At 37.0% G+C, this 25646-nt stretch overlaps 1 protein-coding gene across 3 annotated transcripts in view; it reads right to left on the bottom strand.

Annotated features, from left to right (window-relative positions):
- Positions 1-25646, bottom strand: part of SPATA17 (spermatogenesis associated 17) — a 218614-nt gene that overhangs the window by 190920 nt on the left and 2048 nt on the right. For all 3 annotated transcript variants that reach the window (XM_061160043.1, XM_061160042.1, XM_061160044.1), the window contains exon 2: positions 1336-1425. In XM_061160043.1, coding sequence (XP_061016026.1) covers positions 1336-1425 — 90 coding nt within the window. The remainder of the gene's footprint in view (positions 1-1335; positions 1426-25646) is intronic.

The following is a 25646-nucleotide window of genomic DNA, read 5'->3' as shown; positions in this document are numbered from 1 at the left end:
ATTTCAGACATAGAGAATGAACAATAGTTATCAGTGGGGAGAGGGAAGAAGGGGAAATAGACAGGGGTAGGGAATTAAGAGGTAATACTGTGTATAAAACAAATAAGCTACAGAGATATACTACAGCACAGGGAATATACCCAATGTTTCAGAGCTACGAGCTGTGCTTAGCTGCTCAGTTGTGTATGACTCTTTGCAAACCCAGGGACTGAAGCCCTCCAGGCTCCTTTGTCCACCAGGATTCTCCAGGCAAGAATACTGGAGTGGGATGCTGTGCCCTCCTCCAGGGGATCTTCCCAACCCAGGGATAGAATCCAGCTTTCCTGCATTGCAGGCAGATTCTTTACCTTCTGAGTCACCAGGATGGAATATAATCTATAAAAGTTTCGCATCACTATGAAACAAATAGAGTAAATTACTTCAAAAAATAAATCAAAAGTAAATTATGAAGAAGAATACAATGAAAGACTATAAAACAGGTCATAGTGACATGTTGAGAAATAAGCCAGGCACTATTGACGTGAATCACTACGAGTACTTTGAAATAATTCTTGAAGTCAAGAAACACTTTCCTTTTTCATACTCATGTTACTCAGTCTATCCCAAGTAATGTCATTTTAGTCTGTTGAATTAAAAAAATACTCTGCTGCCATGTTCCTATTTGGCATAGTGGCCAAAAGAGAAACCTCATCTTCCTGCTTTTACTTCCATGTCTGGCTCCTACTACTTAATATAAGAAAGACTACAGGATAACCCCTAGCTCACCACCTGACTATTAATGGACTAGTCATATTCTCTCTCCACCTCTTCAAGGGCAATATTGTTCAGAATTGATGAGAAACTGAAGGAAATTTGAACACTGAAGGAGAAGTAGAAATAGTTAAGACAGGGATCAACTTTGGTCTCTGTAATCAGAATGGTATCATTTTGGCACCATTTGTCTTTATTTACCAACATGTTGGAGAGAATTGGAATAGCTTCTGTGTTGTTTCATTTTGCTCTGTTTTTCTTTCTTACCAGTCAATAAATTCACTGCTATAAAAATACAGGTTCAGTCATTTGTCACATCCTATGGAACCTGCAGAAAATAATCTGATCAAGTATACTTATAACATTGAGAATTTTCCAGAGATGTGGTCAATATCATTTAGTATTTTGATACATAAGAAACAAAGAGCAAAAAGAGTTATGTCTTTAAATGACATCATATAAGTTATTAACTTCATTACAAGTAAAAAAAAATATTTGCAATGAGAAATACATGAATAAATTACATTTTCTAAGGAGTATATTTTTTATGGTATATCTGAGGTTTCCATGGCACAATCAATATACCTGATATATGCTCGAACTTGACATCCTCGAAACCAGCTCTGGATTTTAATTGCTGCATCATTCTCCTTTTTTCGAAATATATCCACAACACTAAAAACAAAAATTTTAAAGCATTTCATTAGTAACTAATACAATTCTAAAGCAAATCAACCTGTTAAACTTAATTTTTAATTTCTTCCAAAAGGATAATTATAATTCAAATGTTATTTTAAATGAAATTAAAATGCTAAATTGAAGAAGGAAATGGCAACCCACTCCAGTATTCTCGCCCATGGACTGTGAAGCTTAGCGGCCTACAGTCCATGGAGTCACAAAGAGTCGGACACAACTGAAGCTACTTAGTACAAAATGCTAAATAAAGAAAATATTTCAGAAATGATGAGCTATGTCTAAAAAATTAACCTTTCTCTGAGAGGCCATGTGCTTTCAATAGCTTTACTTTTTTTATTTTTATAATCATCTATTTGCAACTAATTAATTTGCCAGGAGTGTTTATAAGGAAATTTAGAAAGCAATGTGCTATTTTGTCATCATTTTTAAACATAATTATTTGAATTTATTTTTTTAAATGCCACTACACATATCATGCAAGATTAAAATCCTCACATATTTCACTCACTACATCAGTTAAATGAATTGCCTCTAAGTAAAATGAATTCATCATTTTGCCTGTTCTGGATAGAGTTCCGAGGTCTACTTCAATTAGGGAGCCAGGGGGCAGTGTCATAGGCCTCAAAAAGAGACAAGAAATTCAGTCTTTAGATTTTACTGACTTACAAGGAAGAAAAAGGTTTACTCAAGACAGATCTCCATCTTAATTTTTTCCGTCATTACAATTCTCTCCCCATCCCCATTTGATAAAGTCCTAATGCTTATGGAAATTACTATGAAACACAGAGTAATTTCTCTCCTGTAACATTGGCTGGCAAAAAAATAGCACTCTCTGTCTACTGAATAAATAAAGAATTGCTAGTCATTTACTTTTCACTTTTTAAAAAATTCCCTCAAGAATTCTCTCAAGATTATTTTTTGTTTTCACTGCTAGATTAAATACATAGATTTCATTGAAAGTGAAAGTGTTAATCACTCAGTCCTGTATGACTCCTTGCGACCCCATGGACTGTAGCTCACCAGGCTCCTCTGTCCATAGGATGCTCCAGGCAAGAATATTCGAGTGGGTAGCCATTCCCTTCTCCAGGGGATCTTCCCGACCCAGGGATTGAAACTGGGTCTTCTGCATTGCAGGCGGATTCTTTGCCATCTGAGCCACCAGGGAGCCCAATAAATTTAGACAATTAGAACAAAAACAGAATAGAAAAAAGAATACTTCAAACAATACTATGAAGTTGACTGAGAGAGAAAATGGCAATTAAACCATCAGTGACAAAGAGTGAAAGAAACAAGCAGAAGGATTATCTACCTATTAGATAACCAGGAAATAGAGTTATCTAGAAAGCCTAATTGAAAAGAATTTGCAAAAGCAGAGAGAGGAACAAAAATTATGTATCAAGTCAGTGACCCAGATGTTGAAAACAGTAGTGAAAAATCATACAAATCAGTAATAAAGGTTAGTAGAAGTAAAGCATAAACTGTAAAACCTACACAAGAGAATAGTCACTCTACCAGATCAAGAAAGGCACTGAGATAAGACTGCTGTTGTTGTTTAGTCACTAAGCCGTGTCCAACTCTTTGTGACCCTCATGGACTGTAGCCCTCCAGGCTCCTTGGTCCAAGGGATGTCTCAGGCAAGAATACTGGAGTGGGTTGCCATTTTCTTCTCCAGGGGATCTTCCCAACCCAAGGTTAGAACCTCCATCTCCTTGCAATAAAATTTACTGGACATAATTGTGTGGTGACACGCTAGACAATTAGGAGTAGAAGAAAAAAAAGTTTGGCTCCAGAGACATAATGGATATAATTCCCTTTTTTTTTTTTTTTTTGGCCACACAGTATGTGGGATCCTAGTTCCCCAATCAGCAACTGAACCTGTGCCCTCTGCATTAGAAGCATGGAGTCTTAACCACTGAACCAATAGGAAAGTCCCAAAGGATGTCATTCCTAACACTCAACTTTTGTCTTTCCAGAGCTGCTTCCTCTAGGGTACTGCACGCCACCTGCTGCATTGAACCTCTGTGAAGAATGCCACTTGCAAACTCCCTGACTATATCTTTCAGGGTATGGACATCTACCCCATTTTAGGATGACAAGAGCTGCTGAGGACTCAACAGGAGCCCGCCTGCTCTTAGAAACTTGAAGCCAGGGGTGATTATGGGTAAAAGACAGGCAGATCTCTGAACAACTCTGTTAAAAGAAATGAAGAGAATAATAATATCCTGTGCATGCCAAGTTGCTTCAGTCATGTCCGACCCTTTGCAACCCTATGATCTACAGCCCTCCAGGCTCCTCTGTTCATCAGATTCTCCAGGCAAGAATACTGGAGTGGGCGGCCATGTCCTCCTCCAAAGGATCTTCCAGACCCAGGGATTGAACTTGCATCTTTTGTGTCTCCTACAATGGCAGGCAGGTTCTTTACCATTAGCGCCACCTGGGAAGTCCAATAATATCTTAAATAAATTAATACTTCATGTGCCAGCACTATTACAACCATTTTACATACCACTGAGTTAACTCACACATAATTCCTTTCAACACCTCAATGGAGTAAATACGCATGTCCATTTGACAGAGGAAGATACTGAAGCAGAGGTAAGTGTAGTGATATGCCCAAGGTCCCATATTAGTTGGTGTCAGAGTCAAGAGTTGATTCTAGGTAATCTGGCTCTTGAGGCTGCATTCCTAACCATCACTTTCCCTAAAGGGGAAGAGGAATGATGAGAACAGGAGAAGGGAGGGGAGTAAAAAGGAATAAAAAGCAAGAAAGAAAAGGCAAGAGGCAAAAATGCATGTAAGCCTTTTCCAAATATAATATTGAAATTTTGTGGCATAAAATAGCATCAATCTCCTTAAAATTATAAAATAAACTAAAAGATGAAGATGTGGAAAAACACCAACAAAAAACAAAAATTTCTCACTATGCTAACTACCATGAGAAGGCAGTACAATAGCTTGCTCCTTGGAAGAAAGTCTATGACAAGATACTAAAAAGCAGAGACATTACTTTGCTGACAAAGGTCCATATAGTCAAAGCTATGGTTTTTTCAGTAGTCATGTACAGATGTGAGAGTTGGACCATAAAGAAGACTGAGCGCTGAAGAACTGATGCTTTCAAACCGTGTTGCTGGAGAAGACTCTGAGAGTCCCTTGGACTGTAAGGAGATCAAACCAGTCAAACCTAAAGGAAATCAACCCTGAATATTCATTGGAAGGACTAATGCTAAAGCTCCAATACTTTGGCCACCTGATGAGAAGAGCTGACTCACTGGAAAAGACTAATGCTGGGAAAGAATGATGGCAAGAGGAGAAGGGGGTGACAGAGGATAAGATGGCTGAGTGGCATCACTGACTCAATAGACATGAGTTTGAGCAAACTTCAGGAGACAGTGAAGGACAGGGAAGCCTGGCATGCTGCAGTCCATGGGGTTGCAAAGTGTCGGACATGACTGAGCGAGTGAACAACAAGGCACTCATGTGTGTGGCCAAAAAGAAACAATTTGGTCTTTGAACACATATGGGAAACTTTCACCTACACACGTTCAAAGTCACAAAACTTCAGAAATGTTTGTTACAGCTGCCCACATATGCACGTGGTGGTAAAATTATAACGGAATGATGAAAATACAACTCTCAGGACAGACATGGAGCCATTTCTAAGACCTGTCGTGTCTTCATACACTGGGAATTCTATAATGGGAAAACGAAAGACCTTGTGCTATTGTTACTACATTTGAAGAAAAGAAAAATTTTAAAAAAAGAAGAATCTGGAAAAAATCAACCTAACTGAAGAGCAGCAAAGGACAGCCAATTTACAGAAAAGAAGATACAAGCAACTTTCACTTTTAGAAGCCCTTGACCTGGGTTCTAGGTATATTTTCACTTTGAGACCTATATATAACAAATCCATCTTATAAATGCCAGTGTATATTTCAGAAAAAATTATATTAAAACAAACGCTTCCTTAGAGTTTTGGAAAACAATTTCCTTTAGTCAAAAAGCTGAAGGTAGGCATTGATGAATGGTTTCCAATGTTGAATTTTACTGTGAAATGTCATCACTTTTCCAAAAAATGTAAACACATTTAATTTTGTTCTGAACAGTGAAGTGGTTAATGTTACTTCCACAAAATATGTGAAGTTTCTGCTCCTTTAAGGCAATATGAAAGAGGAAGTATTACCTTTATATACAAAGCTATTTATTTATAGAATTTTGGTGCAACATACACAGAAAAATACGTAAAAGATTGAAGTAACTAACAAATGGCATCTAAGTGTCTTTAATAAAGTGCATTTAGAAAACTGTTTTTTAAAAAGGCACAAAAAGATACTTAAGATGACTCAGGAAATTAGTTTTTATGATTTATCACTGTACTATTAAAATTACAGAAACAACCAAAATAAGCAATAGATACAGTATAGTACGTCCATAAAATGGAAAACTCTTTTGTCCTTGAGCTTTCCAAGTGGCTCAGTGAAAAAGAATCCACCTGCCAATGCAGGAGATGCAAGAAATGTGGGTTTGACCCCTGGATCAAGAAGATTCCCTGAAGTAGGAAATGGCAACCCACTCTAGTATTTTTGCTTGGAAAATTCAATGGAGAGAGGAGCCTGGCAAGCTATAGTCCATGGGGTTGCAAAGAGTTGGAAGTGACTGAGCACACACACATTTTGTCCTGATAAAAATTAAATGGATCAGTAAATCAGATAAAAATTAAATGGACACAACATGTAATGTGAAAACAAAGGAAGATACAGCATAGTGTAATATGATCCCATATTTATAGAAAACAATTTATACTATATTAATATGGGAATGTATGCACAGAAAAAGCCTTACTTTGAACAAAGCTATTAAAAGTGATTTCCTTTTTAAAGACTAAAATTTGAAAGGAGAAATTTACTTTATTAATTTCTGAATTTAGCAAATCATTTTGTGAGTTGTGTAATAATATCAAAATTTTAAATTGTATTGAAATAAACATAAACCTTTAGAAAAACATAAATACACTTTCAATGTTAAGGAAAGTATTAGACATATCTAGGCATTAAAACCTAAGAAACTTGACTATTTAATATAACATGAACCACAGCCTAACCGAGTTAAAATGTTAGGATATTTGCAAGCTCTTTAGCTTTGTACAAAGGCGTTGGCTTAAACTGTGCCACTTACTGGCTGGGTTTACCTTAAGCAAACTTTTTAACCCAAAATTCCATTTCTTCTGTAAAATTTCAATAATAGCAATCATGAGTATGTTTGCAGGCATATCATAAAGAACTTGAAAGACTGATAAATAATGTGTTTTCACTAAGCAATAATTATAATTATTACATTATTACACAATAGTGGGCATCTATGTAGATTGCAGTAAGAAAAAAATATACCAGTCTGTCAATATCTTATTAATTAATCAAAAAATATTTACTATATGTAAATTATGTGTAAGTTAGTATGGTATTTATTATTGAATAAATTTGATGTGTAACATTTTGCTAAGTTTAAGGTATAAAGCTTATTACATAGATATATTTACATATTGTAATATGATTGATAATACAGCAGTATTTATCACATTACATGATTATAGTACAATATTACTGTCTATATTTATTATATGTTCTTGATCTGGATGGCTTACTCACTACTCATTTCAAGTTTGTACCCTTTAGCTCAGTTCAGTTCAGTCGCTCAGTCGTGTCCGACTCTGCGACCCCATGAACCCCAGCATGCCAGGCCTCCCTGTCCATCACCAACTCCCGGAGTTTACTCAAACTCATGTCCATCAAGTCAGTGATGCCATCGAACCACCTCATCCTCTGTCATCCCCTTCTCCTCCTGCCCCCAATCCCTCCCAGCATCAGGGTCTTTTCCAATGAGTCAGCTCTTTGCATCAGGTGGCCAAAGTATTGGAGTTTCAACTTCAGCATCAGTCCTTCCAATGAACACCCAGGACTGATCTCCTTTAAGATGGACTGGTTGGATCTCCTTGCAGTCCAAGGGACTCTCAAGAGTCTTCTCCAACACCACAGTTCAAAAGCATCAATTGTACCCTTAAACACCATCATTCTTAGCCACCACCTTTCTCTGGTAACCACCATTTTCACCTCATTCTTATGTCTAATTTGTTTAGATTCCATATATAAGTGATCTAATACAGTAATTGTCCTTCTGTTTGACTTATTTCAAGGAGCATAACGTGCTCAAGGTCCATCCATGTTGTCACAAATGGGAAGATATCTTCCTTTCTTATGACTGAACAATATCACACTGTGTATAATACCATATCTTTTTTACCCATTCATTTGTTTATGGGTATTTGGATTGTTTCCCTATTTTGACTATTATGAATAGTGCTGCATTAAGTGTGGAGTTCATATAAACTGTCAAAAATCCTGTAGTCATTTCTTTTAGCTTATACCCAGAAGTGGAATAGCTGGATCATATGGTAGATCTATTTTTAATTTTTTGAGGAAACTACATTGTTTGCCACACTGGTTGGGCCAATTTACATTCCCACCAACAACATATAAGGGTTCTCTTCTCACCACAGACTTGATAGCATCTGTTGTCTCTTGCCTTCTTGATGAGCATCATTTTAACAGATGGGAGATGAGGATAGCTCATGGTGGCTTTTATTTGCATTTGCCTTATGATTAGTGATGTTAAACATCTTTTCATGTGTCTGTTGGCCACTTCGATGTCTTCCTTAGAGAAATAACTATTTAGTTATTCTGCCCATTTTTTAATTGGACTGTTTGCTTTTCTGTTATAAGCCCCTGTTGAGTACATGATTTGCAAAATTTGTCTCCCATTCTGTAGATTCTTTTTCATTGTTTATGATGCAGTACAGAAGTTTTTGAATTTGATATAGTTGCAATTGTGGATTTTTTTCTTTGTTGTTTATGATTTTGGCATCATGCTCAAAAAATTATTGCCAAGACCAGAATCGATGAGCTTTCTCTCTATGTTTTCTTCTAGTTTTACAGTATCAGATCTTGTGTTTAACTCTTTAATCCATCTTGAGTTAACTTTTTTGAGTGTTGGGAGATAGGGGTCCAATTTCATAGCTCTTCATGTGTTTCTCCAGTTTTCCCACCACCATTTATTGAAAAGACTTCCCTTTCCCACTGAATATTCCTGGCTCACTTTTCAAATATTAGATGACCATATCCAGTGGGATTTAATTTTAGGGTTTCTATTCTGTCCTATTAGTCAATGTGTCTATTTTTGTGCCAGAACCATTCTGCTTTTCTTACTATGACTCTCCATTATACTATGAATGAAATCCAGAAGTGTGATACCTCCAGCTTTGGTTCTTTTGTCTCAGGATTGCTTTGGCTATTCAGGGTCTTTTGGTTCCTCATAAATTTTAGGATTGTTTCTTCTATTTCTGTAAAGAATACCTTTGGTGTTTGGGTGGGGATAGCACTGAATCTATAGATGGTTTGGCGGTTATATGCGTATTTTAACATATTACCTCTTCCAATCTAAGAATACAGGATGCCTTTTCATTTGTTTGTGTTCTTCATTTTCTTCTAGCAGACTTTTGTAGTTTTCATAATGCATATCTTTTACTTCCTTGATTAAACTTATCCTTAAATATTTCATGGGTTTTGATTTTACTGTGAATGAGATACTATACTTTTTTCCAGCTGTTTCATCGTTAGTGTAAAGGAATTCAATTGATTTCTGTCAGAATTCAAACCCTGCCACTTTACTGAAATTGTTGATTAAGTCAACAGTTCTGAAGGAATTCTTTGGGATGTTCTAATATAGGATCAGTTGCTGTTCAGTCATTCAGTCATATCCAGCTCTTTGCAACCCAATGGGCTGCAGCACACCAGGCTTCCCTGTCCATTATCAACTCCTGCAGCTTGCTCAACTCAAGCCCATTGAGTCAGTGATGCCATCCAACCATCTTGTCCTTTGTTGCCCCCTTCTCCTCCTACCTTCAACCTTTCCCAGCATCAGGGTCTTTTCAAATGAGTCAGTTCTTCGCATCAGGTGACCAAAGTATTGGAGTTTCAGCTTCAGCATCAGTCCCTCCAAAGAATATTCAGGACTGATTTCCTTTAGGATTGAATGGTTTGATCTCCTTGCAGTCCAAGGGACTCTCAAGAGTCTTCTCTAATGCCACAGTTCAGAGTCATCAATTCTTTAATGTTCAGCCTTCTTTATGGTCCAACTGTCACATCCATACCTGACTACTGGAAAAATCTTACCTTTGACTATACAGACTTGTTGGCAAATAAATGTCTCTGTTCTTACATATGCTGTAATAGGTTTGTCATAGCTTTTCTTCCAAGGGGCAAGCATCTTTTAATTCCATAGCTGCAGTCACCATCTGCAGCAATTTTGGAGCCCCCTAAAATAAAGTCTCTCACTGTTTCCATTGTTTCCCCATCTATTTGCCATGAAGTGATGGCACAGGATACCATGATCTCAGTTTTTTGAATGTTGAGTTTTAAGCCAGCTTTTTCACTCTACTCTTTCACCTTCCTCAAGAGGCTGTTTAGTTCCTCTTTGCTTTCTGCCATAAGGGTGGTATAATCTGTGTATCTGAGGTTATTGCTATTTCTCCTGGCAATCTTTTTTTTTAACTAATTAATTTATTTGAATTGGAGGCTAATTACTTTATAATACTGTAGTGGTTTTTGCCATACATTGACATGAATCAGCCATGGGTGTACATGTGTCCCCCATTCTGAAACCCCCTCCTACCACCCTCCTCATCCCATCCCTCAGGGTCATCCCAGTGCACCAGCCCTGAGCACCCTGTCTCATGCATCTAAGCTGGACTGGGAATCTGCACATATGGTAATATACATGTTTCAATGTTATTCTCTCAAATCATCCCACCCTCACCTTCTCCCACAGAGTCCAAAGGTCTGTTCTTTACATCTGTGTCTCTTTTGCTGTCTCGCATATAGGGTCATCATTACCATCTTTCTAAATTCCATATATATGTGTTAATATACTGTATTGGTGTTTTTCTTTCTGACTTACTTCACTCTGTATAATAGGCTCCAGTTTCATTCATCTCATTAGAACTGATTCAAATGCATTCTTTTTATTTTTTTAATTTATTTATTTTAATTGGAGGCTAATTACAATATTGTAGTTAGTGCTTTTTGCCATACATTGACATGAATCAGCCATGGGTGTACATGCATTCCCCATCCTGAACCCCCCTCCCACCTCCCTCCCCATCCCATCCCTCAGGGTCATCCCAGCGCACCAGCCCTGAACACCCTGTCTCATGCATTGAACCTTGACTGGCGATCTATTTCACATATGATAATATACATGTTTCAATGCTATTCTCTCAAATCATCCCACCCTTGCCTTCTCCCACAGAGTCCAAAAGTCTGTTCTTTACATCTGTGTCTCTTTTACTGTCTCATATATAGGGTCATCATTACCATTTTTCTAAATTCCATACATATGCGTTAATATATTGTATTGGTGTTTTTCTTTCTTACTTCACTCTGTATAATAAGCTCCAGTTTCACCCACCTCATTAGAAGTGATTCAAATGCATTCTTTTTAATAGCTGAGTGATATTCCATTGTGTGTATGTACCACAGCTTTCTTATCCATTCATCTGCTGATGGGCATCTAGGTTGCTTCCCGGTCCTGGCTATTGTCAACAGTGGTATGATGAACATTGGGGTACACGTGTCTCTTTCAATTTTGGTTTCCTTGGTGTGTTTGCCCAGCAGTGGGACTGCTGGGTCATATGGCAGTTCTATTTCCAGTTTTTTAAGGAATCTCCACACTGTTCTCCGTAGTGGCTGTACTAGTTTGCATTCCCTCCAACAGTGTAAGAGGGTTCCCTTTTCTCCACACCCTCTCCAGCTTTTATTGTTTGTAGACTTTTTGATAGCAGCCATTCTGACCAGCATGAGATGGTACCTCATTGTGGTTTTGATTTCAAATGCATTCTTTTTAATAGCTGAGTAATATTTCATCATGTAAATGTACCACAGCCTTTCTATCCATTTATCTGCTGATGGACATCTAGGTTGCTTCCATGTCCTGGCTATTATAAACAGTGCTATGATGAACACTGGGGTACACGTGTCTCTTTCAGTCCTGGCTTCTTTAGTGTGTATGCCCAGCAGTGGGATTGCTGTCTTCTGGCAATCTTGATTCCAGCTTGTGCTTCATCCAGCCCAGCATTTTGCATGATATACTCTGCATATAAGTTAAATAAGCAGGATGACAATATACAGCCTTGACGTACTCCTTTCCTAATCTGGAATCAGTCAGTTGTTCCATGTTTGGTTCTATTGATTTTTAAACTGCATACAGGCTTCACAGGAGGCAGGTAAGGTGACCTGGTAGTCCCATCTCTTTAAGAATTTTCCACAGTTTGTTGTGATCCACACAAAGACTTTACCATAGTTAATGAAGCAGAAGTAGACGTTTTTCTGGAATTCTCTTGCTTTTCCTATGATCCAGTTGGTGTTGGCAGTTTGTTCTCTGGTTCGTCTCCCTTTTCTAAATTCAGCTTGAACATCTGGAAGTTCACAGTTCATGTACTGTTGTAACCTAGCTGGAGAATTTTCAGCATTACTTTGCTCGCCTGTGAAATTAGTGCAATTTTACAGAAGTTTGAGCATTCTTTGGCATTGCCTTTCTTTGGGATTGGAATGAAAACTGATTTTTCCAGTCCTGTGGCCACTGCTGAGTTTTTCAAATTTGCTGGCATACTGAGTGCAGCACTTTCACAGCATCATCTTTCAGGGTTTGAAATAGCTCAGCTGGAATTACATCACCTCCACTAGCTTTGTTCATAGTGACACTTCCTAGGGCCCACTTGACTTCCATGATGTCTGGTTCTAGGTGAGTGATCAAACCACCATGGTTATCTGGGTCAGTAAGATCATTTTGTATAGTTCTTCTGTCTGTTCTTGCCACCTCTTCGTAATATCTTCTGCTTCTGTTAGGTTCATGCCATTTCTATCATCAGCAAATAATGACAGTTTTACTTCTTCCTTTCCAATTTGGATGTCTTTATTTCTTTGTCTTGCCTAATTACTCTAGCTAGAACTTCCAGTACTATACTGAGTAGGAGTGGTAAGATCATTTCCTTGATCTTGATCTTAGAGGAAACATTTTCAATTTCTCTACATTAAGAATAATGTTAACTGGGTTTGTCATGCATGGCCTATATTCTTTTAAGGTATATTCTTTCTATACTCAGTCCGTTAATGGTTTTTATCATCAAAAGATGTTGTATTCTGTCAAATGCTTTTTCTGAATTCATTGAGATGACCATACAACTTTTGTCTTTCATTTTATTGATGTGATGATATATTATATTTACTAATTTGCATATATCAAACAGTCCTTGCATCCCAGTGATAAATCCCACTTGGTCATACTGTCCAAAGTGTTCTTGAATTCCGTTAACTAATATTTTGTTGAGAATTTTTTCATCTATGTTCATGAAGGGTAGTGGTCTACAGTTTTCTTTTCTTGTTGTATCCTTATCTAGTCTTGGTATCAAAATAATGCTTGCAAAATGAGTTTGAACATGTTCTTCAAGATTTTGGAAAAATTTGAGAAGTATTGGTATTCATACTTTCTTTAAATGTTAGGTAGAATTCTCAGGTGATGCCATCTGATCCTGGAGTTTTCTGTTAGGAGTTTTAAAATTACCAATTCAATCTCTTTACTCGTTATTGTCTGTTCAGATTTGCTTTTTTTTTTTTTTCTTTCTAATTTAATCTTGGTAGGTTGCTTGCTTGTAGAAATGTATCCATTTCTTCTAGGTTATATAATTTTGGGTATAGATGTTCAATAGTAGTCTCTTTGGAGTCTATGTATTTCTGTAGCTTCAGTTGTAATATCTCTTCTTTCATTTCTAAATTTATTTGAGTCCCCTTTTTGTCTTGGTTTGTCAATTTTGCTAATCTTTTTTGAAGAATCAGCTCTTGATTTTGTTGATGTTTTTTATTGTGTTTATGGTTTCTAGTTCATTTATTTCCATTCTGATCCTTATTTCCTTCTTTCTGCTAACTTTGAACTTAATTTGTTCTTTTTCTAGCTCCTTGAGAAGTAAAGTTTGGTTACTCAATTGAGATGAAATTTCTTAATATATATATTTATTGCTATAAACTTTCCTCTCAGAACTACTTTTGCTGAATCCCACACTACTTGTTATATTGTGTTTTAGTTTTCATTTGAGACAATTTTTTATTTCCCTTTTGAGTTTTCTTTTGATCCAACGGTTATCTAGAAATATGTTGTTTAGTTTTCACATATTTGCAGTTCTTCTCACTTTTCTCTTGTTGATTTCTAGCTTTATACTATTGTGGTCAGAGGGGATAGATATGATTTCAATCTTCTAAATTTGCTAAGTTTCTTTTTTTTTGGTGGCCTATTATATGATCTATCTTGGAGAAGATTCCATGTACCCTTGAGAAGAATGTGCATTCCATTGCTGTTGGATGGATGTTCAATATATGTCTAATAAATTCATTCCTTATAAAGTGTTATTCAATTCCAACATTGCCTTGTTGATTCTCTCTCTGGACAATCTATCCATTGCTAATAGTGGGGATTTAACATCTCTCACACTTTTAGTATTATTGCCTATTATATTGCCTTTCTGAGTTTTCTTGTAGCCCACTGAATTTCTTCATAACACTCATTTTAAATCCTTATTATGTTTAAATTGTAATATTCCATGCTTTTGGATTTGGCTGCTGGAAAACTGTCATTTAATTTTGTAATATCATGCTCCCCTTACTATTTATGGTGGCTGATGAAAAGTATCTCTACTGTTGTATTTGAGGTAGACTTTCTTATTTTGCATGCTAAGTCACTTCAGATGTGCTCAACTCTTCGCAACACAATGGACCACATAGGGTCCTCTGTCCATGGGATTCTCCAGGCAAGAATACTGGAGTGGGTTGCCATGCCCTCCTTTTGCAACTACAACTTCCAAAGGGATGCATCTTTATAGTACTCTGAAATAGTTATCTTCTTGAGAGTAAGGCTCACCTTTTATTTTATCTCTATCCCAACATATACTAAAGTATCTGATTCACAGGAGAAGCTAAACTAATGTCTGTGGGAGGATATAGAAAGGAAAAAAAGAAGGAAGGAAGGAAGAGAAGTAATAGCTGAAGTCAAGGCAGAAGGCAAAGTTCTTAACTAGTTTTCAGAGTTCTGTGTACAATACAAAGGGATATTAGATTCCCTGAATATCATCACTGAGGCCTTGGCAACACACATCTCCAAAATGTAACAGTCTTTGGTTCAAAAATATAGTGAAAGATGTCAAATAACAGGAAAAAACATAAGGCCCAAATAAAAGACGTAAGTATTTTGCAGTTCCCTAGAAGTTACTGGAAGAGCATCAGGAAGGGAGACCATGATTAAACAGTGTCAAATGCCATGAATCAGTCATGAAAACAAGGCCACTATTTCATGGGGTTTCAGGGTTAGAAGGAATCTTTCATTTTTCTTTCAACATTTTCATCCTAGTCAATATTCTATTCTAGTACAGGAAATAAAAATGTCATTTAGGGCAAAAATAGAGAAGATAAAGTAACACAATGTCTAGTAGAGAAGGCAATTCAAAGAAGATAGAGGGTAAAGAAGATAAGGAAAGAAACATTTATTCAAAAAGGCTGATATAAAGTCAAATTCATGATAATAGATAAAATGGTTTTTCATGGTTATTTAACCCTTTTCATCATTAAAATTTTTTATTGGAATATAACTGCTTTACATTGTTGTGCTCATTTCTGCTATATGACAATATGAGTCAGCTATATGTATACATATATCCCCACCCTCTAGAGCTCCCCTCCCAGCCCACCCCCCAATACCACCCTTCTAAGTCATCACAGAGCAGCAAGTTGAGCTCCCTATGCTATATAGTGGCTACTCACTAGCTATTTATTTTGTAGATGGTAGTGTATATACGTCAATACTATTCTCTCAATTCACCCCACCCTCTCCTTCCATGTCCACAAGTCTGTTCTCTACATGTGCGTCTCTATTCCTGCTCTGCAAATAGGTTTATCAGTACCATTTTTCCAGATTCTGTACCCTTAATATTTAAAATGCCTGTAGTAGACCTGGTTGACCCTTCATAATGAGGCTGTTCAGGGCACCAACACCCCACTCAGTCAAAAATCCTATGCATAATCTTACATCAGCCCAAACACCCGCAGTTCTATATGCATCAGTTCAGTTCAGTTCAGTCGCTCAGTCGTGTCCACCTCTTTGTGACCCCATGGACTGCAGTACGCCAAACTTCCCTGTCCATCACCAACTCCTGGAACTTGCTCAAACTCATGTCCTTTCAGTCGGTGATGCCATCCAACCATCTCATCCTCTGTCGTCCCCTTCTCCTCCCACCTTCAATCATTCCCAGCATTCAAACAATTGGGGATTGTGCATTATTATAGAACACATTTGTTGGAAAAGGTATCTGAATATAAGTGGACTTTGGTAGTTCAAACCCAAGTAGTTCAAAGGTCAACTGTACTCCATTTAAATTAATGAAAACATTATTCTCTCCTTCACCAGCAATAAACAGCTGACCACCTTTACAAAGGAGAGAGAAAAAGTATAGGGTATACAGATATGCCTAATACTTTTTTCAACTAATATATTAGTTTGAGCTTACCCCTTATGTGTAATTATCACACAAGATAAGCAATCACATTATCTGTCTTGAGTTTATGCTTTTTAAACTCTCCCAGTAATAATGTTAACATACAATACTTAGTCAAAAGGAAGATTAAATAATTTCTTTTTGCAGTTATTAAAAATCTCTGGGTTTTTTAAACAGCCATTTAATTAAAAGTATATATATACTAATAAAAACTATACATTAAATTAAAGGGAAATGTTTTTAAATAACTAGTAGTTAGCTTAGTGCTAAATTTTAAGTTATGGGCTGAAATTTGACTTCTATGCACATTTTTCTGTTGCCATTTTTTAAGTGCTTAAAAATGAAATTTACAGATACTTGGGTTACCACTGGGATGCTGCATACTCATACAATATGTCATGAACTGCTAGACATTTTATGTTTAAAATGAAAAATGTGGGAAACACTTTATTTTAATGGTATATTAATTAGTTCCAAATTACAATGAAAATCCTATAGCTGTGAATAAAATATGACATCTACATGAATTTGAAATAAATTTATTATGATCAGTATTATCACAATGAATACTAAATGAATTAATAATGATGAAAGACCAAAAGTATTACCAGGAACCTAATAAAACACTGAGAAAAAGCTGGAAGTTTCCAGTCACTTCATCATCAACTAGAAATAAGTATTATAACCCTGTGTAACACTATGTGCATATATATCATTAGTGGCCAGAAAATAACTGACAATAATTAAAAAATGAAAAAAATGTGTGATTAAATATTTTTCCTTAACATGCAAAAAAATCTGCATTTTACACATCAAAATACTGTGCTTAGTCTAACCTTAGCTATTGAATAAATGCTAGACTAAAAACCCAATACCCTTTGCTTCTTATTGTCATTTAACTTGTAGCTATTTTAGACATTAGGAATAAAATTCCAATATTAGCTGTCAACCCACTCCAGTATTCTTGCCTAGAAAAGCCCACAGACAGAGCAGCCTGGCAGGCTACAGTCCATGGGGTCACAAAGAATCTCAGATGACTGAGCAGCAGGCAAGGCATGGCATGGTTATAAGACATATTGATGTGCAAAATGATTATTTTTTCCATATCACTTCACTATTAGGCCTTAAGGATTTCAAACTCCTTAAATGCAAGAATTATGCTTGTTTTCTACTTTGGATTCTGATTATTACCTATGTTTCTAGTAAAAGGTCAGTTACTACTGAATGATGAGAAATAGAACATTTTAGAAGGTACAAGTTCAATGAATCATAGGTTGTAAACACATTAGCATTATTATTTTTTTTATGACTGCATGGCATACAGGATCTTAGTTCCCCAACCAGGGAGGATTGAAATTGCGTCCCCCCTCTCCCCCCACAGTGAAAGCAGTGGAAACTCAGAGTCCTAACAACTGGACTGCCAGGCAGTGTGTTTAAGAGTTAGTCACTCAGTCGTGTCCGACTCTTTGTGATCCCATGGACTGTAATCCATCAGGCCCCTCTGTCCATGGAATTCTCCACGCAAGTATACTGGAGAGGGTAACCATTCCCTTCTCCAGAGGATCTTCCTGACCCAGGGATTGAACCTAGGTCTCCCGCATTATAGGCAGATTCTTTTCACTTTCATTAATAGTTTTCATTATAGCTCTTGTTACTATTATTACCTCACAGTCCAATGAACCAGGGGTTGCTAATACATAAGCAATTATTTTTTTCCAGCTGCATGGCATGCAGGATCTTAATTTCCCAATCAGGGATCAAATTCGAAGCCCCCTGTAGTGGAAGCAGTGGGAGTTCTAATAACTGGACTGTCAGGCGTGTCTAGCACTAGATCATTAAGTAGAAATTATCATGGCTTGTCATGTAGATTTATACTGCTAGTGTACTTTTAAAATATTTTATATTTACTTTTCTTCCTCCTCCTTCTCACTTCACTGAAGAAATCAACAGTGGGAAAGGAAAGCAAAGATCTTTGTGTGGTGGGGTGGGGGGAAGGGGAGGACCCCATGGCTCAGCATGGGGTACCAGAGCCTGTGTGGGGTACAGTGGGCATCCACACGGAGGGGCAGCCTGGGGTATGATGTCCCATCTGAGCAAGGAGAGTGTTTCCATGGAGAAGAGGCATGGCTTTAGGGTGTTGAAGAACGGTGAAAGCGGAGTACACGCGGAAGGGCGCCAGCGCAGAGAATCAGAAACCAAGAGTGATGAAAAGTTATCTGAGCTAGTTGGGAACTGGCAGTTCAGCCCAGAGAAGAAGCCCTCACACAGAGTTAAAGGTGGTATCCCTACAAGAGAAAGGAGTCACGGTGGCAGGAGTGTGATTATACACAGAGGGATTGTTCAAATAAGTGAATATATTAAAAATAACAAGCCAGGCTTCTCAGTTAGAAAAGGGGGAAAATACTAGAACGAACTCTGTAGTGCTGGATGAAACAGAATTGTTAACATAAACTCATGGATTTCAATAGCCACGTGGATGGATTAATGGGTAGATCGATCAACAGCTAGATATCTAGATAAAGTACAGACGTAAACTCTGTGCCAATGCACACATACACATATTTTCTTGCTCTGTCCATTTGACAGGCCTGAGAGCAGCAACACCCGGCGACACAGGCATCTGCTAAGAGAACAAGAGGTCCTGGAAGAAATGAGATAGCCCCAGGGTTGGGACAGGAAAAGTAAAAGCTTAACCTCGACGTTTTTTGTGCGTCAGAAAGCAGGAGAATATTACCATGATCAGGACACAAAAGGAAGTGGCTTCTCCCCATCAGACAAATCTGGGATAATGCTAGCATAAAGACAGGTGAGGGTAATGGGGTCTAACCCATGGATTAAAATAGGAACACATGAGTCCATAATGATATAATAAATAAGAAAATAAGTAAATTGAAAGTTAGAAGAGGAACAGAATACATGTATAGCCTCAAGCCAATTGCTTTTAAAAACTACCTACTACCAAAAAATAAAGAAAGAATGTCACAGTGGAGAAGCCTAGCAGACAAAATCTTAATGACATTATCCAAATGTACTCCATCAGTAACTGGATGAATCAAAATGATACAGAATCTGGTAGATGTACTGAGAAGACTATAGCATCACTTCTGTGATATTTCTGACATAGGTACATACCCTGAATCTATTGCAGGAAAAATTAGACAAACCTAAACTGAGGGAAATGCCACAAAATAACTGACCTGTGATCTTCACAGGTGGCAAGGTCGTGAAAACTGAAGAAAAACTGAGAAAATATTCCATATTAAAGATAACTAAAGAGGCAAAACAAGATTTTTTGCTATAAATAACATTATTGGGACAATTGGCAAAGCTTGAATGCAGTCTGAAGATTGAACGGTAGAAGTGTACAAATGTTAATTTCTTGATTTTGATGGTAGCACTGCGATTATATGTCCTTATGTGGAAAAAGAATTTGGAAGGCAATGGGCCATCAGATTGCAACCTACCCTGATTTCAGTCAGTTCAGTTCAGTCGCTCAGTCGTCTCTGACTCTTTGTGACCCCATGGACTGCAGCACACCAGGCTTCCCTGTCCATCGCCAGCTCCTGGAGTTTACTCAAACTCATGTCCATTGAGTCGGTGATGCCATCCAGCCATCTCATCCTCTGTCGTCCCCTTCTCCTCCTGCCTTCAATCTTTCCAGCATCAGGGTCTTTTCAAATGAGTCAGTTCTTCGCATCAGGTGGCCGAAGTCCTGGAGCTTTAGCATCAGTCCTTCCAATGAAAATTCACGACTTTAGGATGGACTGGCTGGATCTCCTTGCAGTCCAAGGAACTCTCAAGAGTCTTCTCCAACACCACAGTTCAAAAGCACCAATTCTTTGGCGCTCAGATTTCTTTATGGTCCAACTCTCACATCCATACATGACTACTGGAAAAACCACAGCTTTCACTAGACAGACCTTTGTTGGCAAAGTAATGTCTCTGCTTTTTTAATATGCTGTCTAGGTTGGTCATAGCTTTTCTTCCAAGGAGCAAGCATCTTTTAATTTCATGGCTGCAGTCACCATCTGCAGTGATTTTGGAGCCCCCCAAAATAAAGTCTGTCACTGTTTCCACTATTTCCCCATCTATTTGCCATGAAGCGATGGGACCAGATGCCATGATCTTAGTTTTCTGAATGTTGAGTTTTAAGTCACCTTTTTCACTCTCCTCTTTCACTTTCATTAAGAGGCTCTTTAGTTCTTCTTCACTTTCTGCCCTATTTAGTTTTTGTAAGAAGTCTCTCTGTATCATATTGCAACTTTAAGTTTGAGATTGTATATACACACACACACACAAAAAAAGGCATCTCAATAATGTTTTAAATTCTTCAAATACTTTTCATAGTTTAAAATATATTTTTAACATTTAAAGTAGACTTAAGAATAAGGAAAATTATCATGTATAAGGAGAACCATCTTATAGTGATAAAAATGTTAATTTATCAAGCAGATTTGATATTTTTAAAGGCATATGCAACTAATAATAAAACTTTAAAATACATGAAGTAAAATGTGACAAAACTAAAAGGAGAAATAGACAAATTTAGGTTGGAAATTATAGTGGGGAATTGCAACATGTCTCTCTGAATAATTGGTAAGACAGTTGTCAAAACATGAACATTTATCAGCCAACCTGATCTAATTGACATTTACAGAACATTCTACCCAGCAATATATATTTGGCATATCTTCAAATTCACTGATTTTCTATTTGAAACATTTTAGTCTGATATTAAGTCCATTTAGTTACTGCTGGTACTAAGACAAATTTCTGATTTTTTTAAAACTTTGCTTTCTAATCTGACAATTTACCAAATTCATCTTATTTACAAGATTTTTTTTAGCAGATTATTTTACATCTTCTCAGCTTTACAATTTCATGATCCATAACTAACTTTTATTCCTTCCCTTTTAATACTTACTCATTTTTTCTTTTATTACAGTATTGACTATATTTCCAGAAAAAATAGTTCCAAATAGTAGAATCAATATGCATTTTTCTCTTGCTTTTGAATGAAATCTATATTGTATTTCATCAATACACAGGATATTGGCTATTGGTTTTAGAAACATATTCTTTATTACTAAGTACATTTCCTTTTATTTCTCATTTACAAACATTTTCTAAACACTTAAGAACTTTATCTGAGTGATGGTTACACAGATATACATATATGTAAAAGTTATTGAGCAAAACACTTATAGTTTATGTACTTCATTAAATGCATATATCAAAATGTTAAGAATTTTTATAAAGAAAGGACAAATACTCAGAAATAGACACTAAATCTATCAACTGCCTTTTTTATACCCACTGAGTAGATCATATATCCTTTGATCTACTTTGATCTTAGATCATATGATCCTTTGATCATATATCCTGAGTAGATCATTTTACCCTTTGCCCTCCGGTTGTGACTGCCTATAATATTATGAGTTTACTGGGTGTTACCAAATCTGCCAAACAATTATTTAGTCTTCTTAGCTGACATGTCAATAGGTATTATTGTCTCTTTCAGAGATGAGAAAACTGATATTGAAAGTGTTTAAGTAAGGAAGAACATAAATTTAAGAGCTGAAGTTTAAGTCTAAAGTGACAGAGAATTAGGATTTTAACTCTTCCTGCATTCTGGCATAAATCATCCTTGCATACTTGGCAGAAGCCTTGCTAAATGTCACTGGTTAGAATAGAGTATAACTGAACAGAAACAACCAGCAATTAATTAGAATCAGAGGAAGGAACTCATGTCTATCTGATTAAGCTATTATCCATTTAGGTTACTAGGACCAAGATGACTGTCCAAAGAAAAGGACACCAAACCAAGTAATTAGACTAAGAAGGCAGTCAGGAACCTTTGACTATGTTGCAGTTAGAAACAAATTAAGTTCATGGGAAGGAAGGATTCCAGAATCAGGCCAACTTAAAGAACGTTATACTTTAGGTTGACACAAAGTAATGAAGTCCACTTTAATCACTGGTCTTGTACTGGAGAGTACTTGCCATACTAGGTGTTTGCCGATTTCCTCAAACTGACCTGAGAAAGGCAGGTTAGACCTTATGTATTTGATGTACTTATTTCCATGCTGGGACTTGATTTAAAATCCCCATACTCCAAGCATGGCTTCCCTGATGGCTCAACAGTAAAGAATCTGCCTGCAATGCAGGAGACATGAGTTCAATTCCTGGGTTGGGAATATCCCCTGGAGAAGAAAATGGCAACCCACTCTAGCGTTCTTGCCTGGGAAATTCCATGGACAGAGGACCCTGGCAGGCTACAATCCATGGGGCCACAAAAGAGTTGGACACAACTGAGCGACTAAACAATAAGCAATCCAAGTATAACTTTGGACTGAGATAGATCAGACTTTATTAGATCTTTGTTCCTACTGAACAAATAATTTACACTTTAAAGATTTCATTTTCCTCCACTGTAAAGTAGGAAAAGTAAAATCACTTCATATGATTATTGTGAAAATCAACATAATATTTGCAAAAATATTTTACAGAGTTCTCAGCACATAGCATATATTCAATCCCATTTATTCCTCTTTTTCCTCTCTCCTCTCTAGCCTCATGCACTCCCCATACCCCATTTAAGAGGGTGAGAGACCTGGAAATCTGACAGTTGACCCCTTGGTCACTACAGTGTCTCCACCAAACTTCCAGCCCTTTTCCCGAGCACCTGCTTTCTCTATATTCCCCTACACACACTTTTCCCTACAGCTAAATTAATTAATATATTTGACATTAATTAATTAATATTTTTACATCTATTAGGTTAATTTCTGCTTATATATCCTTAGAAAACTATATACTAGAGTGGGTAGCCATTCCCTTCTCCAGGGGATCTTCCTGACGCAGAGATCAAACCCGGGTCTCCTGCATTGCAGGCAGATTCTTTCACTGTCTCAGCCGCTAGGGAAGCCCATATACAGTGTCAAACTATTTCAAATGTTATTTTTTTATATATAAGCAAATTCGACTGAAATTTTCATAACAAGCAAAAGACGTCACAAAGAGTTAAATGATGCAATTGGAGAAGGAAAGCAGAAAAAAAAAAAAAAAAGATCAAAATGCTTTATCCAATTTAAAAATAAGTCCAAGTTTTCTTTATCGACAGAGTAAGATCAAGTCACTCCTCTATCGAAAATCCCCAATGACCTCCTACCTTAATCAGGGTAGAATCCAGTATCTTTACTATGGCTTAAAAGCCCCAAATGACCTGGCCTCCAACACTGTTTAGCAACACATATATGCAGGCTTCTGACAACAGGGCTATAGCACTGACTCTTATAACTCCTAAGGCTGTAAGATCTTTTAGATCTCTACCTAGCAGGCCTGCTCATCCACTTTTATTAGGACTCTGCTCAAATATCTCCTGATCAGAGGAGCCTCATCAGCTCACTCTAAATAGAGTGATATTTAGTTCACTCTTTGCCCACCCTGCTTTGTTATTTGCTGTTATAATCATCCTAAGACAAAATACCATATGTAAGTGAGTTTATGTTCTGTTCGCCTCATGACTTTTTTGTTCACTGCTATATCCTCCCTACCTGGAACAGTCCTTAGCACACAGTAGGTGCTCTGTCAGTATTTAATTAATCAGTGAATACTGAATTCATAAACACAGAACTGAGAATCTAAGTAGAGTACACTAAGTCCTTATAAGAAATGTTAATGTTAAAAAATAAGTTTCTTCTGAACAATGTTAAAATCTAAAATAAAGTAAAACATAGCTTATACATGAAAAGTCATGACAGAGAAGGACAAGAATTACAAAGTAGCTTAACATAGGGTGATGGCTTTATATCAATATGTATGTATATGTGTAGCCGAATCACTTCGCTGTACACTTGAAACTAACACAACATTCTAAATCAACTATACTCCAACATAAAATGAAAAATTAAATTAAAAAAGAAATTAACTTCATCCATCACAAACTTCCTGGATTCTAATTATTTAAAGCCTTACAAAGTGCTGCTTGTGAAGAGAAATACACAAAACAATATGATTAACTTGTATCTGATAAAGGAGGCTCAATATTAATGTTACAAGTTTTATGCTACTGCATTAAATTTGCTTAAAGAAATAATAAAAATAATTTTTAACAACTTTAAGTGGGATTCAAAGGTGTAACATTTTGCACATCCAAAAAAAAAATTACAGGCCTAATAATGAAGAGATATGCACTAGAATACATATATAATCTAAATAACATGACATAAAAAGATACCACGCAGTGGAAACTCAGTGGAATTCAGTGGAAAAGGGACATTTTGAACTCATTCCTTTTAGTATTTGACACATTAAATAAGGAAATGGGGGAAATGAACAATGATTAATGAACATATCCCAAACTCTTCTTTCCACAAATAGGACAGTATAAATGATCAATAAGTCACAAAGAAATCTCAATAGTTTGGAAGACTAGAAATGAAACTAGGAAGTAATAGTGAAAGTTGAAAAAAAAAAAAAAAGGCCAATTCTTAGACATATAACAACTGGGTATTATCTTCGTGCTGCCCTGTAACATCCTAGACAGGCTTTTCAGCCTCTTTGATGAGTAGACCACCAAATATGAACACCCACAAAACGTTTCTTGTAGAGCAACTTCCCAGAGGGCATGGGTGGGTCTGATATTGCACAAATCTATCCATACCCTTAGCTTTCTCATTGTATTAGCCACTACCATACTTCTCCCAGGTAGCGTTAGTGGTAAAGAATCCGCCTACCAATGCAGGAAATACAAAAGACACAGTTTGATCCCTGGGTGGGGGAAGATCCCTGGAGGAGGGCATGGCAACCCACTCCAGTATTCTTGCCTGGAGAATCCCATGGACAGAGGAGCCTGGTGGGCACAGCCCATCGAGTTGCACAGTCAGACATGACTGAAGCAACTTAGCACACACCATACATGTCACTTCTTGGAGTTTCAAATCTTTCCCCTCTGTTAGGCAGAGGAGCTTGTCTCTTCCTCAGGGGACTGGAGGATTTAGGTGCTAATCTAAGCACTTAGTCATAGTTTATTTTTCCCAACCAAGTCGTGTTTCAATTTAAGAGGCAATCTGGTGCCATCTGTTAACCACTTTTTCCACTGTCTTATTACCAACAGAGATTGAAGACATTAAAACAAGCCAAGAATTCAAATGGTTTCCTCCCGCTCTGTTGCCTATATGATAATAGATTTGGCCAACCATGTGCTTAGGCCATTCGGACTTCCAGATCTTGGTGCTTCTTGCCCCTTAATTCAACAAAACCAGTGTGGTGCGAAAACAATCTTGGCTAGGGTGGTAGTGAAGATCACAGGCCTTAAGAGTTGGGGTTTTGGTTTTGAGACTTAGCTGTATGACCTCATACAAGTTACTAATTTGTCTGAATCTCATTTTCCTTGCCTGGTATAAAGAAGGAATAAATATACAACTTGTACATATGTTTATGAATTAAATAATAGGCTCATATACCATTTTTTTTTTTTACAATGTCTCCCTTTTCATGCAAAATGGGGCCTGATAGGAACCTATGCAAGAAATGCAGACATGCTGGAAAAAACTGA

Source organism: Dama dama, chromosome 14, assembly GCF_033118175.1.
Source record: "Dama dama isolate Ldn47 chromosome 14, ASM3311817v1, whole genome shotgun sequence".
NCBI classification, from domain to species: Eukaryota; Metazoa; Chordata; class Mammalia; order Artiodactyla; family Cervidae; genus Dama; species Dama dama.
Note: the sequence above shows the minus strand (reverse complement) of the source record. Positions and strands in the feature narration are given on the sequence as shown.